Here is an 18,474-nt window from a genome sequence, read left to right on the forward strand (position 1 = left end):
AACAGCTGATTTGACTGGCCCACGTTTGTGACGGTCAGTCACATGTGTTTTCAACAATTTCTGAGACTCCTTATGTAACACATTTAATCAGTTTAATTAATCAGCTTGAACGCTCTCAAAAACTGCTTTACCTCAAGTAACTCATTCATTCCTGCCAGTTCCCATGGCCCTTGAGAACTGTCTTATGTAGCAGGAGGGGCTGTAACGATTCATCCAATTATCGATGGATTGTAATCGTTCAGTATCATATACCAGTTATGGTAGAAAAGACAGTTGCCAGATGATGCATCGATAGTTTGTAGACACTCGACAGTTTGATAATTGACTTTCGTTAACAAAATTAATGCGAAGCGCAGTTTTCTTATTAAATATTTCTGTTGTTTTGTATTTTGTTATTGTTTGGGTGCAAACTAATTGGGTTTAAGTTTTAATTGTTTACTTGATCTCGGTTTTAAAGGTCTTGTCAGTTATTAAAAGTGGAACTATTTCAACTTGTTTCTAATAAAAAAATTAAAAGTATACATTCATTTAGGAGGTATCTTTAAATGAGATGATTCAAGGCGAAAAAGCTGTGTCAAATGTATTGCAATAGTTCTTCGCAACAGACAATCGCTGTTGCTGGTGTTGTTTCCCTGTCAGTGGTCACCCCGAGTAACAAGTAAACAGGAAAAGGAAGGTAGTCAGGACATCAAAACACGAGATGGAGTCGGCAGAGTAGCGAAGACACATGTGACACTGATAGAGGAAGGGTGTCAGAGTACATTGTATTTATACCTTCCTTGTAAAGCCACAACCCCTGACTGTGTCATCTGAGAATTTAGCGAGTGGCAAAACGCGGAATTTGGCTTATCACTGAAAGTTTCAGTATGCACAATTTGCACGTGTGTGTGTTTGTGGCATGTGTGCTTGAACCTTTGTGTGCGTGCGTGCGCGTGTCTGTCTGTGCGAATCCACGGATATTCAGCTTTACACTTGATCAGTCGCTGCATTTGTCGAACACAACAAAACCCGGATGTACGAATGTCTATGAATAAAACTCAGGCTTCATCAGCTTGAAAACAAGTTAAAGAAACGAATATTCTCCTCAGTATCGAGTATTTCCTAAACAAAGTCAAACTCCTTGACATTGATAAACGAGTACATGAGACTTATCATATGCAACCAAACAGGCTATTCATAATACATGTATGTCGATATTTCTGAATTAGTTGTTGCCTGATCTTCAATACCCATTCCAAAATTGATACACGTTTGGTATAAAATGAAACTACACGTACATTGTCCTTACAACCAACTTTACTGACAAGAAAACCCTTCGAACCGTTTTATGGTTGATATATGGAAGGCATTAAAATTCTAAATTTGGCCCAAATTTGACATAAACGAGGACCTGTTTAATTCCTTCCTTTTGTACCATAATTGTGTCCCAGTGTGTTTTGTCATCCAATTTTCAAGCGAAGAATTGCCTAGATTTTGCATGTGTTTGTGACGCATGTCATCTGAAAGACCACCCTTCCCTTGTATGATAGCTAACCTTGTATAGTAGTTAGTACTCAAACGCACATGCTTATAATCTGGTCGCAATTTCCTACAAATATGAAGTGTCATTGTCTCTTTTGCTCACTTATAATGTGGGAACGCCTACTACATACTATAACGTAGGGAACGCCTACTACAAACTATAATGTGGGGAACGCCTACTACATACTATAATGTGGGGAACGCCTACTACATACTATAATGTGGGGAACGCCTACTACATACTATAATGTGGGGAACGCCTACTACATACTATAATGTGGGAACGCCTACTACATACTATAATGTGGGAACGCCTACTACATACTATAATGTGGGGAACGCATACTACATACTACAATGTGGGAACGCCTACTACATACTATAATGTGGGGAACGCCTACTACATACTATAACGTGGGGAACACCTACTACTGTAGCTATGGCAATATCAAGCCCAGCTGCTCAAAGGCACCTTGTTTTCCCTTTGATCTTTGGATGCCAATGTCAAACGGCTCATTGTATTATCAATCTCAGCTCCCTGAAGATCATCCAACTCTTGCAGCTACTAAGCGCACAGAGTAATGTGACTTTCCATCTCATTTCCATCCTTACTAGCTAGGTAGCCATTCACAGCTGGGTGGACTTGGGCACATGGTCACAGTACTTTGTCCACGTTTACTGCACGTTACTGTACCTGCAACTATAGATCTTTGCATGTATTCATATGACCACGGTCTGGTCTTTTGCAAACGGATACATGAGTACTTTTAAGTTCGCTGGATCACTAGCCCGGCGCCTTGGACAGCTCGCTTACGACGCCTTCTCTCTGTTTTAAATGTAAATATCATAGGCCGTCTGTTACCAAATCTCTCCTTCTTCTGGTGTATGTGGGCCATCGGCCAGTAGTACAGTTATTTCATACAGCCAACAGACGGTTTGTACGCAGCTCATTCGCGTAAAATAGATACATAGCTAGATTTCGTAGCACATGGAAATCGCCTACAGACATCAAAGTATTAAATCTACATAATAATGCATTGGCATGAAGGTTCACAGGAATATATGATGTACGTAGATGATCATAGGCAGAGCGTAATAAGAAAGAATGATATTCATTTTGAATGGAACTACCCGAACACATCTGACATTATCTGAGATTCCTGGGCTTATTGATGCATCTACCCATTTCTAGTTAATTTATCAATTTATCAGAGTTGCAACGAAATTATGCCAGAACACGGATGTTTTGCACATTTACACAACACACACACACACACACACACACACACACACACACACACACACACACACACACACACACACACACACACAGACGCAGCCCGTAGAAATGTACTAAGTGTTAAACCATCTACGTCCAATGTATCATATATCCCATGTATATTTATGCCTACAAACGCTGTGTCAAATATTGGTATAAGTTGTTGAAAATGTCGGCATTTCGTTGTCCTAAAACTGTTATAATTTAATAATTTAATATATATATTGAGGGTCAAATACATGCTTATACCGTGAATAGGAATAAGTTTTAGAGCTTGGAGCTTGACGGTAATGATTCATACACCTTCTGTGCTCTTGTAGTCAATTGAAATTACATGAGTCTAAACTGTTAATACACTGGCTCTCCCACAGATAACCAGACCTCATGCTATTTAATAAAAGCCTACGTTTTGAAGCCCAGTGGGAAATATGTTATTAAATTATAACAGTTTTAGGACAACGAAATGCCGACATTTTCAACAACTTATACCAATATTTGACACAGCGTTTGTAGGCATAGATATACATGGGATATATGATACATTGGACGTAGATGGTTTAACACTTAGTACATTTCTACGGGCTGCGTCTGAATCTTCTCCACATTAGAACTGATATCACTTTCTAGCCCCTAGACTTCAGCACCATCAAGCAAAATTACCTTCGAGTAAATATAAAAATAAATGGCATTTGGATAGGTCGTAACTTTGATGACAGAGGTCTGAAAATACTGAACGAAGCCATTTTGTAATTGTTAAAGGGCGTTATCAAAGTGGTTGGACCAAGCTGGAGATTGAGGGAACTGTCCGCCCAGGTATATATAAGAAGCTACACATTCGATGAAACTACTTCCAAGAAACCACGTTACTCTTTTAGAAAGCTTTCTATCCTTTCTAAACACCACAATTTGCGATTTGCCTAAACTAACAATGAGATTATACTGTAAATTGTGACATTTATGCAACATGAATTCAATGCGAGGTGGGGGGGGGGGGGGGGGGGTGTGTCTGGTGTAAAATGCGTCACAAAATTAATGCGAACTCAGGAATCTGTATTGATGATAAAATGTGACACCCTGAATCTTTGCTGTTGTTTCTTTTTCTTTTCATGCTTGCTGTTTACCAGTTTACCAACCACGTCAATGCTGTTCTAGAACAGTGGTACGTTTGTTGTAAAGTAAACATATCGTCCGACAGAAGAATAACATCGTCGGCAAACAAAAGACAGAACAACTCCGTCAACTCAGGATGCAGCTGAATTCCAAGATAACAAACAGATTCAATATTATCTACAAACATTTATGAATATTGGAAACAAAAGGACAAAATGAGACAAAACCTGGTAGTATGCAAATGCAACATTTAAAAAAATTCTGAAAAAGAATTGTGAGATTTTGACAAAGGACAATCATTAATGGACTTTATGTTTTTAACATTTTAGGAAACACCCCCTTTCTATTCAATACCTGTTAGCCAGATCGACGGCTTTTGAGAAGTCAACAACAAAAATAAAAACAATAAAAACATACAACCTGTCTTTCTTGAATAGAATCCTTTGTGCGATGGAATGCAAGATAGAAATTTTGCCAGTGTTGGCAGTATGATCACTGCCTGCGACTCTGAAATGTTATAAGAAGCATCACACCCAGAGTAGGTTCTATTCTTAATGATTGAAATATATACACACGCACGCACGCACGCACGCACAAACATACATACATACATACATACATACATACATACATACATACATACATACATACATACATACATACATACATACATACATAGTGAAAACACTGAGTACCGTAAAGCCTCTCTCCTCATCTCTCTTATGGATAGGAACTATTACATCCACTATGATGGGAATATACCTTTATCAAACAAAATATTGAAAAGAGCAGTGATGAAAGGGACAACAATATCACACGAGTGCTTAAAGAACCCCGCTATCAACTTGCCACCACCAGCTGATATAGAACATTATTGAACTGTTGAGCAGAATTCACGTGACGTCACCATACACCGACTTTGTCTAACGTCACTGGTACTCGGCCGCTTCATGTTCAGTTAAAATCCTCCAGTAATTATTCGTGAGCGAACAAGTTTAATCAAAATATTGGTCTCAAGCTTTCTGTCAATGCTTTTTTAACCTCCCCCCACCCTCCCTCCACCCCTACCACCACACACACACACACACACACACACACACACACACACACACACACACACACACACACACACACACACACACACACACACACACACACACACACACACACACACACACACACACACACACACACACACACACACACACACACACACACACACGCACCTCCCCACCCCATATCCGTGGAAAACGCATAACCGACATTGCTTTTACAGTGACATTTGCCTTCATACTGAGTTACCTCCTTTTCGTAATAATCATGGCGGTACGCAAACTTTGACATTTCATCCTGATGGAGTGTGGTTTGTGACGTACAACATTCTAATTCGGTCCTTCCTCATATGTTCAAATCCCTTGACTAAGACACTCACCCTGAAGAAAGATCTGCCGAACGAAGTTTACAATTTTAATGTCTTCAACAACATGTCATTGTTTCTCAGTTGCAATGATCGATGTTCGTGATATCAGTCTTTAGACTATCTGGTCTAGTCTAAAGTACGTACAGATCGTCGCCATATAGCTAAAAAAGTGTCGACTAAGGCTTAGTCTGTGAAAAAATGTCATTTTGGTAGGACAGATTATTCTTTTTTTTTTAAACGTCTAGCCCGATTAACACAAGCGTTTTATTGAAACTTGCTGTTCTAATTGTATTAATGGTATGTTCCAGCTGCTGTGTCGCTGAACTATTATTCAGGTTTTGTTTAACATTTCATATCTCAAATATATTAAATTGCTAAGTGGATTGGTAAGTGGTTTGAAAAACAGTTACCCTTTAACAAATGTAAGTCACAACCCTCCCCCAAAAGAGAAAATGGAAAGGCATATATCATTTTATTAAACAATGTCGAACTGTTCGCGACCCTCCACAAGCAAGTGGATACTCCCTGATTGGTCCCTAAAATTAACGTATCTGACCACTTGTTACTGTTGCAAAAGCATATTTATGTTATTCATAATATTCTTAATTTGAACACGAATAGTGCAAACTTTCATAAACAATGAGTGCGTATGGTTTTACACTGTTTCAACAATATTCCAGGAATATCACGGAGGGGGACACCAGACTTGGGCTTCACACATTGTACCCATATAAGACATAAGCAGTCACAGAGGTGCATGTTTTTAGAATGAAATCATTAACTGAATCGTAAACTAAGAAAATGAAAAATGAAAATGAAACATAGCCATTTCACAAATGTATCAAATGGAATCACATTTACTGTGAAAAAATATTAGACATGTAGAATATTAGAATAGACATGTTGTATTTGAGAAATGTGTTATTAGTTATTTTCAAACTGACTGACAATCATTTTGACAAATAACAGTCGTTTTCATTTTGTTGGCGTTTCTTTTGGCCGCTGGTTCATTTTTTCGTGATGAGCACCATTTAAACCGGTAAAATATAGATTCCACATAAAGAAACTGTGCATTGTCAAAATATTATCCCAGTTGATAACAATGTCAAAGGTACATATGAACTTTAATGGAGGGATCATGAGACCATAGCAAGTCAGGAGAATTTCAGTTGAAAAGTCAATCACAATGACGTCACGAGTCCACAAGCGGGACGGGGGTCAAAAGACCATGTCACAAGCTCAATAACAGGTATGTCCACCATCTGCATTGAGAACAGCAGTGCATCGACGACGCATAGAACCTATAAAACGTGCAAGGAAGGCTTAGAGGATGTCACGCCAGATTCTCTCAAGTTCTGTTGCAAGGTCAAGGACGTTATCTGCCGGATGAGGAAGACGGCGTAGACGTCGATCCAACTTGTCCCAAACATGCTCTATCGGGGAGACATCCGGGGAACTTGCAGGCCAAGGCAGTAAGACGGCGTTGTGGTGTTGCAAGAACTCCATAGCAACCTTTGCCGTATGAGGGCGGGCATTGTCCTGTCCTGATGGAATATTAACCCGTTGCAGGAAAGGATTTGCTACAGGTCGAAGAATCTGATCCCTGTAGCCCACACCAGTTAAGTTGCCCGGAACAACCACCAAAGGAGTTCTTTGGCGTGCTGGTATTCCACCCCAAATCATCACGGAATCACCACCAAAGCGATTCCTCTCTAAGACATAGGAGTGTGCATAACGCGCTCCCACACGTCTATAGGCACGTTGACGTCCATCACTATGGGAAACCTGGACTAATCTGAAAAAACAACATTTTGCCACCAAAACAAGGCTGTGCAGAAATGATTTCGGCACCACATTCAGCGAGCTTGTCGATGACTTTGTGTCAGGATAATTCGTATGGCGGGACGTCGCGGTCTGATTCCGTGATGACGTAACCGTTGTCGAACTGTGTTGGGATGAATACGGAGAAGTCCTGGGATGGTCCGGGCAGTCACCACTACAGTGTGAAACCTGTGGCGAAGATGGGTCACCCTTATCCATTTGTTCTGTCTTGACGTTGCTACACGTGGACGTCCAGAACGTGGCCGATCGATAACGTCATTTGCATTCTGATAGCGTCTCACCAGTTCACCAGTGCAGATTTGCCCCCACCCCACCCCCAACCCACCCCCCACCCCCTCTCTCTCTCTCTCTCTCTCTCTCTCTTACGTGTCGCGTATGCTGCATTTCATGTTACATCAGAAAAAAGATTCGTTAAGTTATTTCGCCATTCCCGGAAAAGGACATGGTTCAGTCTAGTTTTATCACTTAATGTTCATTCTGAGGGAATGGCTACCTGTTCAACATTTTGTTTTGGTTAAGATAGTAATGTGACTACAAAGTCACTGTGCGAATTGTGATGTACCCGGCATAGGCTTTTCTCAGTGATTGGTTTAACGGTAGTGTCAATTCAGAGTGGTGTCAATGTACAGCGATGTAACAACAGGATAAACATATCCTTCTCTTGTCAATCCTGACCTTCCCTGAGAAATTCAGTACTCGGTGATGTGTGCATTCAGTCTATTATATCAGTTCTATAATTATTTACGACAACGACTCTTGAGAAAACGTTGTGACCATATTAGAAACTTCCGGGTCATACTTTTTCTGTCCACTAGATTTAAACATCAGTCAATATGTTTGCTATCACCAGGATGAAAATAACACGGAAACTGCAACCAGTTAATATTATAGTATTATAACCAGTTCCACATTGAGGCTAACACAAACGCAGCCATGGCCGTAGATTTGCAAACGCAATTTTGAAGCATTCTCCATCGACGTGACCCTGACAGCCAAAGGAACGGAGAAACGCCTACATTGAGTAAGTCATTCTAGATGTATAGTTGCATTTACATTATGTTCAGTATGGAAAGATATATTAGATGGTAAATGTCCCAAATCTATGATAATGACAATATAGCTTATAAAATTAAAGGACGTTTACTGCCCTGTGTGCGTGAATTTGTGGAAAACGATTTGAATACCTTGCCACTGTTAAACACTAATGCCCCATTCAGGAACGTTAAACCTAAACAAAAACGTCAACTTTAGTTTGTTTCCAAAAGTCAGTATATGGCCTCTGACCATTCCAAGTGTTTGTTGTTGGGGACGGATTTCGTACTACTGAATCTATGTTGCGCGGTGGGTTAGCTGGCTAAAGCGCCAGGCTAGTGATCCAGCGAGGTTGAGGTGTCGGGATCGAGCCCACCTGTGACCGGGTGTGAAAACCTTTGAGTCAGCTTTGTGTGCAGACTCTTTCCGTGTTGTCACAACCCATAGTTGTGCAGTACACAACCCTGTGCACTTAAAAGAACCCACGAATCCGTTGGTATGTGACCAGATGGTGGCCACATGAATACGTGCAATACGTGAATACCCGCCTAGTTGCGGGTATAGCAACGTGCAGTAAACTTGGACAAAGAGCTGTGACTGTGTGTCCCAGCCCACACAGCTGTGATTTGGGTACCTGGTTAGGACGAGAGAGCCACAATAAACTCGGTGCGTCTAGTGGCAGCAAGAGTTGTATACTCCCTAGTGAGTTGAGATTGATAATACGACGTGACGCTGAGACGGACATCCATTGATCGAGGGATATGTGCGCTATATAAATATCAATGACGTCACGCTGGCAGCTCCTATATAAATATCCAATGACAATAACAAAAATAATCTCTTTAGTTGTTGTTTGGTACGTTGTTTAACGCCGTATTTAGCAATTTTCCAACTTTTAGTTCCAGTGTTCGCTATTATACTTACAATGCGATATTAAATTTTAGCTCTCTTTCTTCTTCCCACATTAGGCACAGATGAGCAACATGACGTCATGCAACTTCAGCCAGTCAAATTATTCCGTGTCGGGGCAGACGCTACTGTGGGAGGAAAATGAAAACATGGCCAAGACGCTCATCCCTGCCATGGCGTTTGTGGGAGTCATAATGGTGATTGGATTCTTTGGAAACATTTTAGTATGCCATGTATTCACAAGGAGGATTCCTTTGTCTGTCAACACTTTTCTTTTGGTCTTCCTCGCGGTCTTGGACCTGGTGAACTGCACGTTGGCCATGCCGTTCGAAATAACAGACATGCGTTATTTCTACCTTTTTGAGAGTGATATAACATGCAAGATATTTCGCTTTATTGTAGCATTTCCCAATATCGACTCGATATTTGTTTTGTTGATCACAACAATCAACAGATACAGGATGGTATGTAAACCCATGTCAGTCCAAATGACCATGAACGAGGCCAAGTGGCAAGTTGCAGTAGCAACCACTGCAGCTTTTTTCTTTTCCCTTCCAGCATTATGTATATATGGTAAACGAACGGTGAATACAAACATATATGGATTGTGTGGACACGACTGTACAACAAGTGAAAACATGAAGGATTCAATATTCCCCTTTATTTACCAGACATTTGGAGGAAGTGTGATGCTATTCATATCTATGGCGATCTGCTACATGTATATCAAAGTTTGGAGAGAAATACGGACACATAAGAAGAACATTTGTAACAACACGCAATTTGTTCTTCGTGAAAATTCAATGAGCGGAAATACCCCAAGCACCAATTCAGATTTTCAAGATGAAGATGTCCTAGAAAAAAAGACCTCAAAGCATAAATTATTTCGGGGGAAACGCATAACTGTCATTGCTTTTACAGTGACATTTGCCTTCATACTGAGTTACCTCCCTTATGCTGTAATTATGACTGTGCGTAGTGTTCAGCCTTTGACATTTCATCCTGATGGAGTGTGGTTTGTGACGTACAACATTCTCATTCGGTCCTACTTCATCAGTTCAATGATAAATCCTTTTGTATACGGATTCATGAGTCTGACGTTTCGCCAGGAGTGTGTTAAACTGCTTTTTTCCAAATGTCGTGTCAAATAAGAGAAGAACTGATTTCATTGTTCTACAATTTTTGAAAAAATGCATGAACTGTCACTTACGTGTCTATTTCAAGAGTGATCCTGGGATCCCAGGATCCCGGAATCCCAGTTTACAAAGCAATCGTAGTGCTGTATGACTTTGTTTCTAAACTCAAATCACAGAAACCCGTCATCGCTATGTAGGTTAAAATTATAGGCACACGTTACATGTCATATATTGATATTATATATCTGACGTGTATGTAGATCTATGGTCTACCCGTTAACGCTATGTAGGTTAAACATTGACTGTAACTACCAAGTGGCTTGTTTCTTATTACTTTATTCTTGTCTTCCTGTTTCTTGGTAATTTCTGCGATTGTTAGTGGCTGTGTCCTCAAAGGGGGTTGAAGTAGCGTAAAATTATTGTCCCCCTGATAGGACACGTAAGTCCCCAAACTTTGAAATCTAAACTGACCAATTGTTTAAACGTAATATTTTTGTCATTTTAAATTTCGGCTACATTTTCCTACAATCACCAACGGCTGAGGGGATGGTGTAAATCCAGCTAGGGTCCATGCAGGTAGCAAAAGTAATGTAAGTCCCCATGGTCCCTAGTATGGTGATCTACCTTCAGTTGTTGGCGATCTACAGCCTGTATTTTATACTGTATTGTCCAAATAGTGGTATTTGTTTTAACTTTCCACACTAGTTTTAATTGTAACTGTGATATTCTAGTTGTTTTACTGTCCTTTGACGACAGCTGTTTATAATGTATACATATTTCATTTCAATATCAAAATGTTCTCTTCATGATATGGCTGAAATATTGCCGATGTGACGTTAAATATTAACTCACTCACTCACTCTTGGTAATTTCTGTTTACAAACTCGAACTGACTGAAAGAGATGAAAATCTATCTTACTATTTAGCTATAAGAAAATTCTATGATAACTAGTTCCACTTAAATGGAACTTCACAGAATATGAACACAAAGGATAAATATTGTAAGGTGAGAGCTGTCTGAGTGAAATGCGACCGTTCTCAGGCGCCGTTGTAGCTGATGACGCGAGTTTTGTTTCCATTTCATATGGTTAGTACAAGCCATCAACGGAAGACTTACAGAACCAACAGCCAAATAATACACAATTCGAACTGACGATTTTACCTACGCAGGTCCACAAAAAATCGTGAAAATAGAATATTTGTGCTGTATATACTATAGACGAAATATAGCCACGAAAAGAACACACCCCAGTATTTTCTGAACAAGCGAATTTATTGGCTCTCGACATGGTCCTGTTTCCTTGTGTAATGCTAGTACATGTACATGCCTGACGATTCCTGAATATTCGTGAGCTCCATTGTAGGTAATCGGTTGTGTTGTGTGGCCTTAATAGTATCTAAATACAGCCGATTAAGAGTCAGTCGGGATTTCCCGGTTCTTCAGTGTAATACCAGGCAATACGTCATGATTTCGGAAGCAACATGGGCCCATGCCCTGACTACTCAACTCCCTAAATAGGACCTCATTTCGACGTGTAGGTGACTTAGCATTTCCAGTCAAGTGATGGACTCATTTGTCATACAATTCCTTCCACGTACGGACGTGGTGGATCCACCTCCAACCATCGACGCAACATAGCTATGTCACAGTTCAAAGCCCATACATGTACTGTACACATATCTCGGAAACGTGATAGAAGCCCGTGGTTGTGCTGTAAGTAGTATGTATGGACAAAATATTGCGTTGAAAAGAGGCAGTAGGCAGTATATTCTTCTCTTATGCACGTTATTCACATGTGTTTCAACTTGTCTTTCGGGTTATAACGTTTCTCACGAAAGAGCACATACATATGTGTTTGGCATTCATTATCTGTAGTAAGTATCAATGATGTGAAAGGTTAAAGTTCGCATGCAACACAAAATGCAGCTTTGGAGATTCTGATACCTTCTGATATGGACTTATAGAGACATATCATCAAAAATGCAAATTCAACTGATAACTTTGAAATATAACGCAGTGAAAATATAGCCCGCGAAATCGGAGTTCAAGCGATTCACTAATTTCAACTCAGCACTGGAGTGAAAAGTGGTTTCAACAGCTATGCTCTGCTGTGCGCATAAGCACATGAGCAGTGATTAGGTTCGCGTGACTTGAACCAGGATATCTGGATGGTTTATTCCCAAGACGGCGACTCGTGAAAACAGACCGTCTGAGTCAGAGACGGACGGATGAATTGCAAATTTTATCATTGTACAAAACACGGTTGCAGGGTGTGATTTTTTAACCCTGTTCAAATGTAATTCTTTTTTTTTTCAGTGCATGCTGCTATTTATTTCCTCTTTATTTATTTTTCTAAAGTTGAACTAGTTGGCTATGTGGAATTATATGCAAACTAGAAGGCCAGTTTTGATTAGATATGTGTTATTTAGAGGGCTTTAGTGCGCCGTTATCCCAGTATGCACATTTGCATCAACATGTGATTAGAGATGGCACCATTAACTGCACCAGAAAACTATATACTAATGACAAAGTCGTTATAAGGAATGAAGGACAACCACACGTGTTGTTGGCAAACCGCCTAGAGAACTGACACAATAAATTGTTGCTTAATGTGTGAATATGATCAATGATAAAGAACGGCAGAGTGTATCATCATCCCACGATATTTGAAACGTGTTTAGGTTTCTTTTTGGTTTGGTATTTTTTCGTTCGTTTTATTGTTTATTCATTTTTGCTGTTTAGTGATGGGAAGTTACATCAAAGTCCTACTGTACGATGTTATTGTTAGGATGTCGTAGGTGCAAGACGTGTACAACAACAATATGTAAAGTCGAGACAGTCGGTAAAACCCAACGCAATATGTAAAGAATTAACGCAAATGTGAAAAACCGCAATGTGTAAAACATTAACACCAAATGTAAAAAATGTCCTTATCGCAATCTGTAAAATCGTAACGGATTCTGTCAACTAGAACTTTATTGTTGTTTATACGTCTTGGCGACTGAACTTCACTCTTTAGAAACTTTAGCTGTTTGTTTTTCACAAATAATTATTATAAGCTTTTGCAATATTCTTGTCAAAATTAGCTTCATTTCTAACCTAATTGAAAACTAACCTTGTGAGTATTTAACGTTAAAATATATCCGATAATTGTGTAATATACGTGAAAGAGATACTATGTATCATAATCCATATTCCACAGTATCCAAGGAAATCATTTCATTCTTCACTGTAACATAAATGTTCGTATCGGTTGTATTCATTATGTGCTTTTTAAGTAGGTTTTACCTTTTGGCCTTCATTGTAATGCCACAATGCGCAAAGTTGGCGATATAAAATTACCTTCCGTCCGTCAGCGTGTCCGTGCAAGCAACTGATTTGCGCGATATCTTGATTTGTAATGATATTTGTTACGATAGCGAACTGGAAATTCTGCAGATATCATTATGGGGTATTTTGTATTTATTTTCTATGCATTGTTTTTGCTGAATAGAGCCGGTTTAGCTTAGTAGAAGCTATTTAGTGGTGAACTGACAGCAAATTATTTTCCTTCGTGGAGTTAACGTGTTAGTTACATTGCTTGATAGACAGACAAACACTTTTTAGTTTAATCTCCCCTCAAAATACACAAATGAAATGCAACAAATCCTGATAATAAAAACTGAACCATTCCATAGGAATTACGAGAGACGTATAGTACTTTGTTTCAGAAATACTGTTAATGAATCTGAGGTAAAAATATCATATTTATCATGATGTATTTACATACATTATATTACTCCAAAATATGAAAATTATTGTTTAAGCATAAATGTGTCACTGGTCACAAATATTTTCGATTTAGTAATGGTAAATCCAGCTAGCAGTTGTATATACAAGGACTGGTCATGTTCTCTACGCTGCGCTACCACATTTGAGCTACAGTTTGCCTGTGATCAAACATTAGTATAAAGAGTTATTCTACTGTTTATCTAAACATCTCAATGTACTTAACGTCTTGATTGCTGAAGAATTAATCAAAGGGTATTTAGCCTTATTAACTCATTCACTCAAAGTTCTACCCAAACAGAGTTTACACGGGTAGAGTCCAGTGATATATCTTGGCTACTTCGAAAACGAATGGTAAAACTATATAAGTCTAAATCCAGCTGATCAGTTTACGAGAAGTACAGGTGGAAAAGGCAAATACAGAAGTGGCACAGTTCTGGTGTGACAAGAAGGTTGTCCAGAACAATGGGACATATAGCTGCAAAAGTGTCGACTAACGCTTAGTCTGTGGAAACATATTTTTGACAGGACAGATAATTCATTTTTTTAAACGACGTCGAGGCAATACCTAGCCCGATTAATAGGGGCCCGGCGTACGTTTTATTGAAACTAGCTGTTCAAATTGTATTAAAGGTATGTTCCAGCTGAACTTTTATTCAGGTTTTGTTAACATTTTATTTCTCAAATATTTTAAATAGCTCTGTGATATATAAAAACGTAAATTGCCCAGTGAGAGAATACATAGCTGTAAGAGGCCAACTGATGAGCGTATGGGTGATATAGATTTTTTAACAGTGTTCCTCGTATGTCGAGGATGGTTTTGGAAATAACCGTAAAATAAATTTATTTAAGGGACCAGTTGCACATTACACGGTAGCATGGGTCGGGGTTTTTTTAAACACAGTCATTCCCGAACAAATGCAAGTCACAACCCTCCCCGTAAAGAGAAAATCGACAGGCACATAATATATTTATTGACCCCACCTCGATAACCCTGACCCATCAACTTCGATTCCTGACTGGTTCTTGAGATTAATGTATCTGACCACTTGTTACGGTTGCAAAGTCATAACATTATTAAGAAGATTCTTAATGTGAACTTGAATTCTGCAAAGTTCCCTTAGCAGTGAGTGTGTACTTTTGGTTTTACACTGTTTACGGCAATATTCCAGCAATATCACGGAGGGGCACAGCAGAAATGGGCTTCACACATTGTACGTAGCCCTGTGGGGCCTAAGCAGTGAGACAAATGCATGTTTTCAGAATACCATTACAGCTACACTGAATCATAAACTAAGAAACGAAAGTAAAACGAAATGTAACGGTTTCATCAAAGTATAAAATAAAACCACATTTTTGGTGAAACATATGAAGTCCGGGTGTTGGATTCCTAATGATCCTCTCAAACATCTTTTGTGAAAAACCTGAAAATGTGGAATTTTAGATTTATAAAGGCTATGTCTCTGTTAGGAGTGAAATGTCTCTAACTGTGGAAAGAGGCAGTAATATATCTAAATCTAAAGCAAATAAAAACGGAGCATTATGACAGGATGCAGCCCAGTAATTCGATTGAATGCATTTGACAACAGCAGTCATATTGCCAGTCAAACCTGAGATTCGCTCAGGCATAAAAAGCAAACACGTTTTATGCTAAGTTTAGGAACTCAGTGATAATAGAAGACTGTTTGAAATTATGTTTGACGCTAAAACAAGATATTGACTACAAAAGCACAGTTTCTAAAGATTTTATCAATTAAGAGTTTAAGAAGTTGGTTTGGGGACTCAGATTCTTCACTAGATAAATTCATTAACTTATGACACGACACATCCAAAATGGCCACTTATTTCAGCTTATAATTAGTGAAAGAGGGTGCAGACTTGAAGTTATTCTATCACTATATCTATGTTTCCTGGGAGCTGAAATCCGTACATGTGAAGTAAGGTGGGTGGTGGGAGGGTTTAGTTTTACGCCGCTTTTAGCAATATTCCAGCAGTATCACGGCGGGTGACCATGTCCAACTATTTGTGCCATGGCCCAGTTGGCGCTTCATGCACATTCATGTGCAACCAACCGTGCAAACAAGGGCATGCTACTCGTCATGTCATAGGAATTTCAGTTCTATCTTCTGAATATTTTAATGCCCTTCATTACAGAGATCACAACACATGTGGGTCGCCTTTGGACCAAAAGCCTTTGCATGGCACCCCGCAGTGTCACACCACGAGCGCTCATAATTAGCTTTAGTTCTTGACAACGCATGCTTGATGGTGAAAGTAAGAATGTATCAGTTCTGAGTATCAGGTTTTGATCATACATATGAAGTGTGTCATAAGTATGAGAATTAAAACATGTTCCATTACTCAACTAAACCAAATTACAACAGTGTCTACTTGCATATACACATCACACACACGCACGCAGACACATAAACACGACCACACGTGCTACCAGCTTCATATACCATATGGGAATGCTTAACTTAACACATTTTGCTGGTGGTAGCGGCAGTTTATGAATTTCTTTGTCTGTTTCATGACAATCAGTTTCCATAGGTGTTACGGAAACACATCGGTAAAAACAGAACAGTGCTGTTTTCTCAACAAAGTTAAGTCAATCAGGAAATGTTTATAATAGTGGATTCTGTCTCTGTCAGATTATGTGTGCCTATACTGATCCTTGATTGATATCAAAACATCAGTAAGCCTATTAGAGTTACACCTGCCCGATTCTAATTTCTGTAACAACATTGCTTGTACAATACCTCAATATGACAGTTGGGACAATGAAAGCAATGAACGGCTGTTTATGTTGTGTTTAAATTGGATTGAAAGCATAAGCTCTAAAAGCTCGTAGAATGTCATTGGTGTAATCAGTTAGACATATGTTAAAAATGGAACTTCGACCGCGAACAGTGACAAACTACAGACAGCTCCATGAAGGACAATCCTTTGCCCTGAGCAAATGTGTTAGCATCCGTGTCTCAGTTGGAGTCTATCCAGTACAGAGAGTGATTTGGAAGCGCAAGTCTCGTCAGGTATGTTCATACTATGATATATCTTGATAATAACAGAAGAGACCCAAAAAAATGTTTAAGGTGCTTTTAAAGATGCATTTCATCTCTTTTTCAATCAACAAGTTCCTTGATATTTCTGTGCGACAAAGCGCTATATTTAGACACAATGCAGTATTAGTTACTGTATTGTATTTTCTTAATTATCTGCACAAATTAGCATACATACATACATTTTGCTCACTTCCCTATGTCGTGTAGAGGTTTACCGGTTCGTTTTTGAATATGTTTGAAATTGTCATTATTCAGTTATATATAACAACATGGATAAGTTTCAAAAGTAACTGAAACGACCACAAAGCCCACAGTTTATTAAAAGCCACTTGCCAAAAACCAATTGTCTTCAAGAAAGTATCATGACCTGTCTACATTTTCCATTTGCCCTGATTTTTATGACATAATCATCATGATGTAATTATGAAAGAATAAATCAACATGGTACTTGATGTTAATGTTTAGTGGACTATATATTGAGAAGTAATTGAAAATGAGTTGCCCGGGCGTCGTGACCAGAAAATGGACTTCACACATTGAACCCATGTGGGGAATCGAACCCGGGTCTTCGGCGCTTTAACCACTATGCTACCCCACCGCCATGTGAAGTATGGAATAACGATAATGCTATAGTGAGGGAGTTTAGTTTTACGCCGCACTCTACAGTATTCCAGTTACACGGCGGAGGTATGAAAGTAATCGAATGTGAACCAGATAATCCAGTGATCAACATCACGTGCAGAGATCTACTCAGATGGAATACGGTGACATGTGTCCCGTTAGTCGCCTCTTACCGCAAACATTTATGGTTACTGGTGGCAAAATTCTAACCTGAAATGTCACGGGTCCTAGCAATTTAGACGAAAAGACATTACACACTTCTGTAGGTAAAACTGCTGTGATAAAAACTTCAACAAATTATCAAACTTTTTCTCGTTTTTACCACAACACACAATCCATCTGTAGATGTTATGAAACATTGAAATATTAACATTAATGTTCGATGATTGTCTTTTTGACTGGCATGAAGCCTTATAATGTCTACAGAGGGGAGTTAAAGGATGTTAAGCTTCTTGAGTTTTCTGCGCAGGATTCTCTAAGCGGAAAAAGGAATGTACGTAAGACAATGAAATAAGCAGATATACTGATATGTCACGAAATTATCCCATACCTTGCGGTTTTGATTAATCACTGCAAGAAGTAAATATAAGATCATATTGTACAGACAATCGCAGTTGTTAAAGCCCTAATTATCTCTGCAAAATATGTCATTTGCGTAATATTAAAAGAACAAACTCGAAATCAGAAAATTGGAAAAGGGGCGTTCAAGTTAGAAAAAAGGTTCATTTCAAAGAGAAATAATAATGCTAGTTTAATTTCAATAGCAGATA

General features: G+C 39.0%; 1 protein-coding gene across 1 annotated transcript; it reads left to right on the plus strand.

Moving 5' to 3' along the window:
* The first annotated feature begins 9,187 nt into the window (after positions 1-9,187).
* LOC137276817 (nematocin receptor 2-like) lies at positions 9,188-10,264 on the plus strand. The gene has a single exon (XM_067808462.1). The coding sequence runs from the start codon at positions 9,188-9,190 to the stop codon at positions 10,262-10,264; it is 1,077 nt and encodes a 358-aa protein (XP_067664563.1).
* The last annotated feature ends 8,210 nt before the right edge of the window (positions 10,265-18,474 follow it).

The sequence above is a fragment of the Haliotis asinina genome, chromosome 3 (genome assembly GCF_037392515.1).
Source record: "Haliotis asinina isolate JCU_RB_2024 chromosome 3, JCU_Hal_asi_v2, whole genome shotgun sequence".
Lineage (NCBI taxonomy): Eukaryota > Metazoa > Mollusca > Gastropoda > Lepetellida > Haliotidae > Haliotis > Haliotis asinina.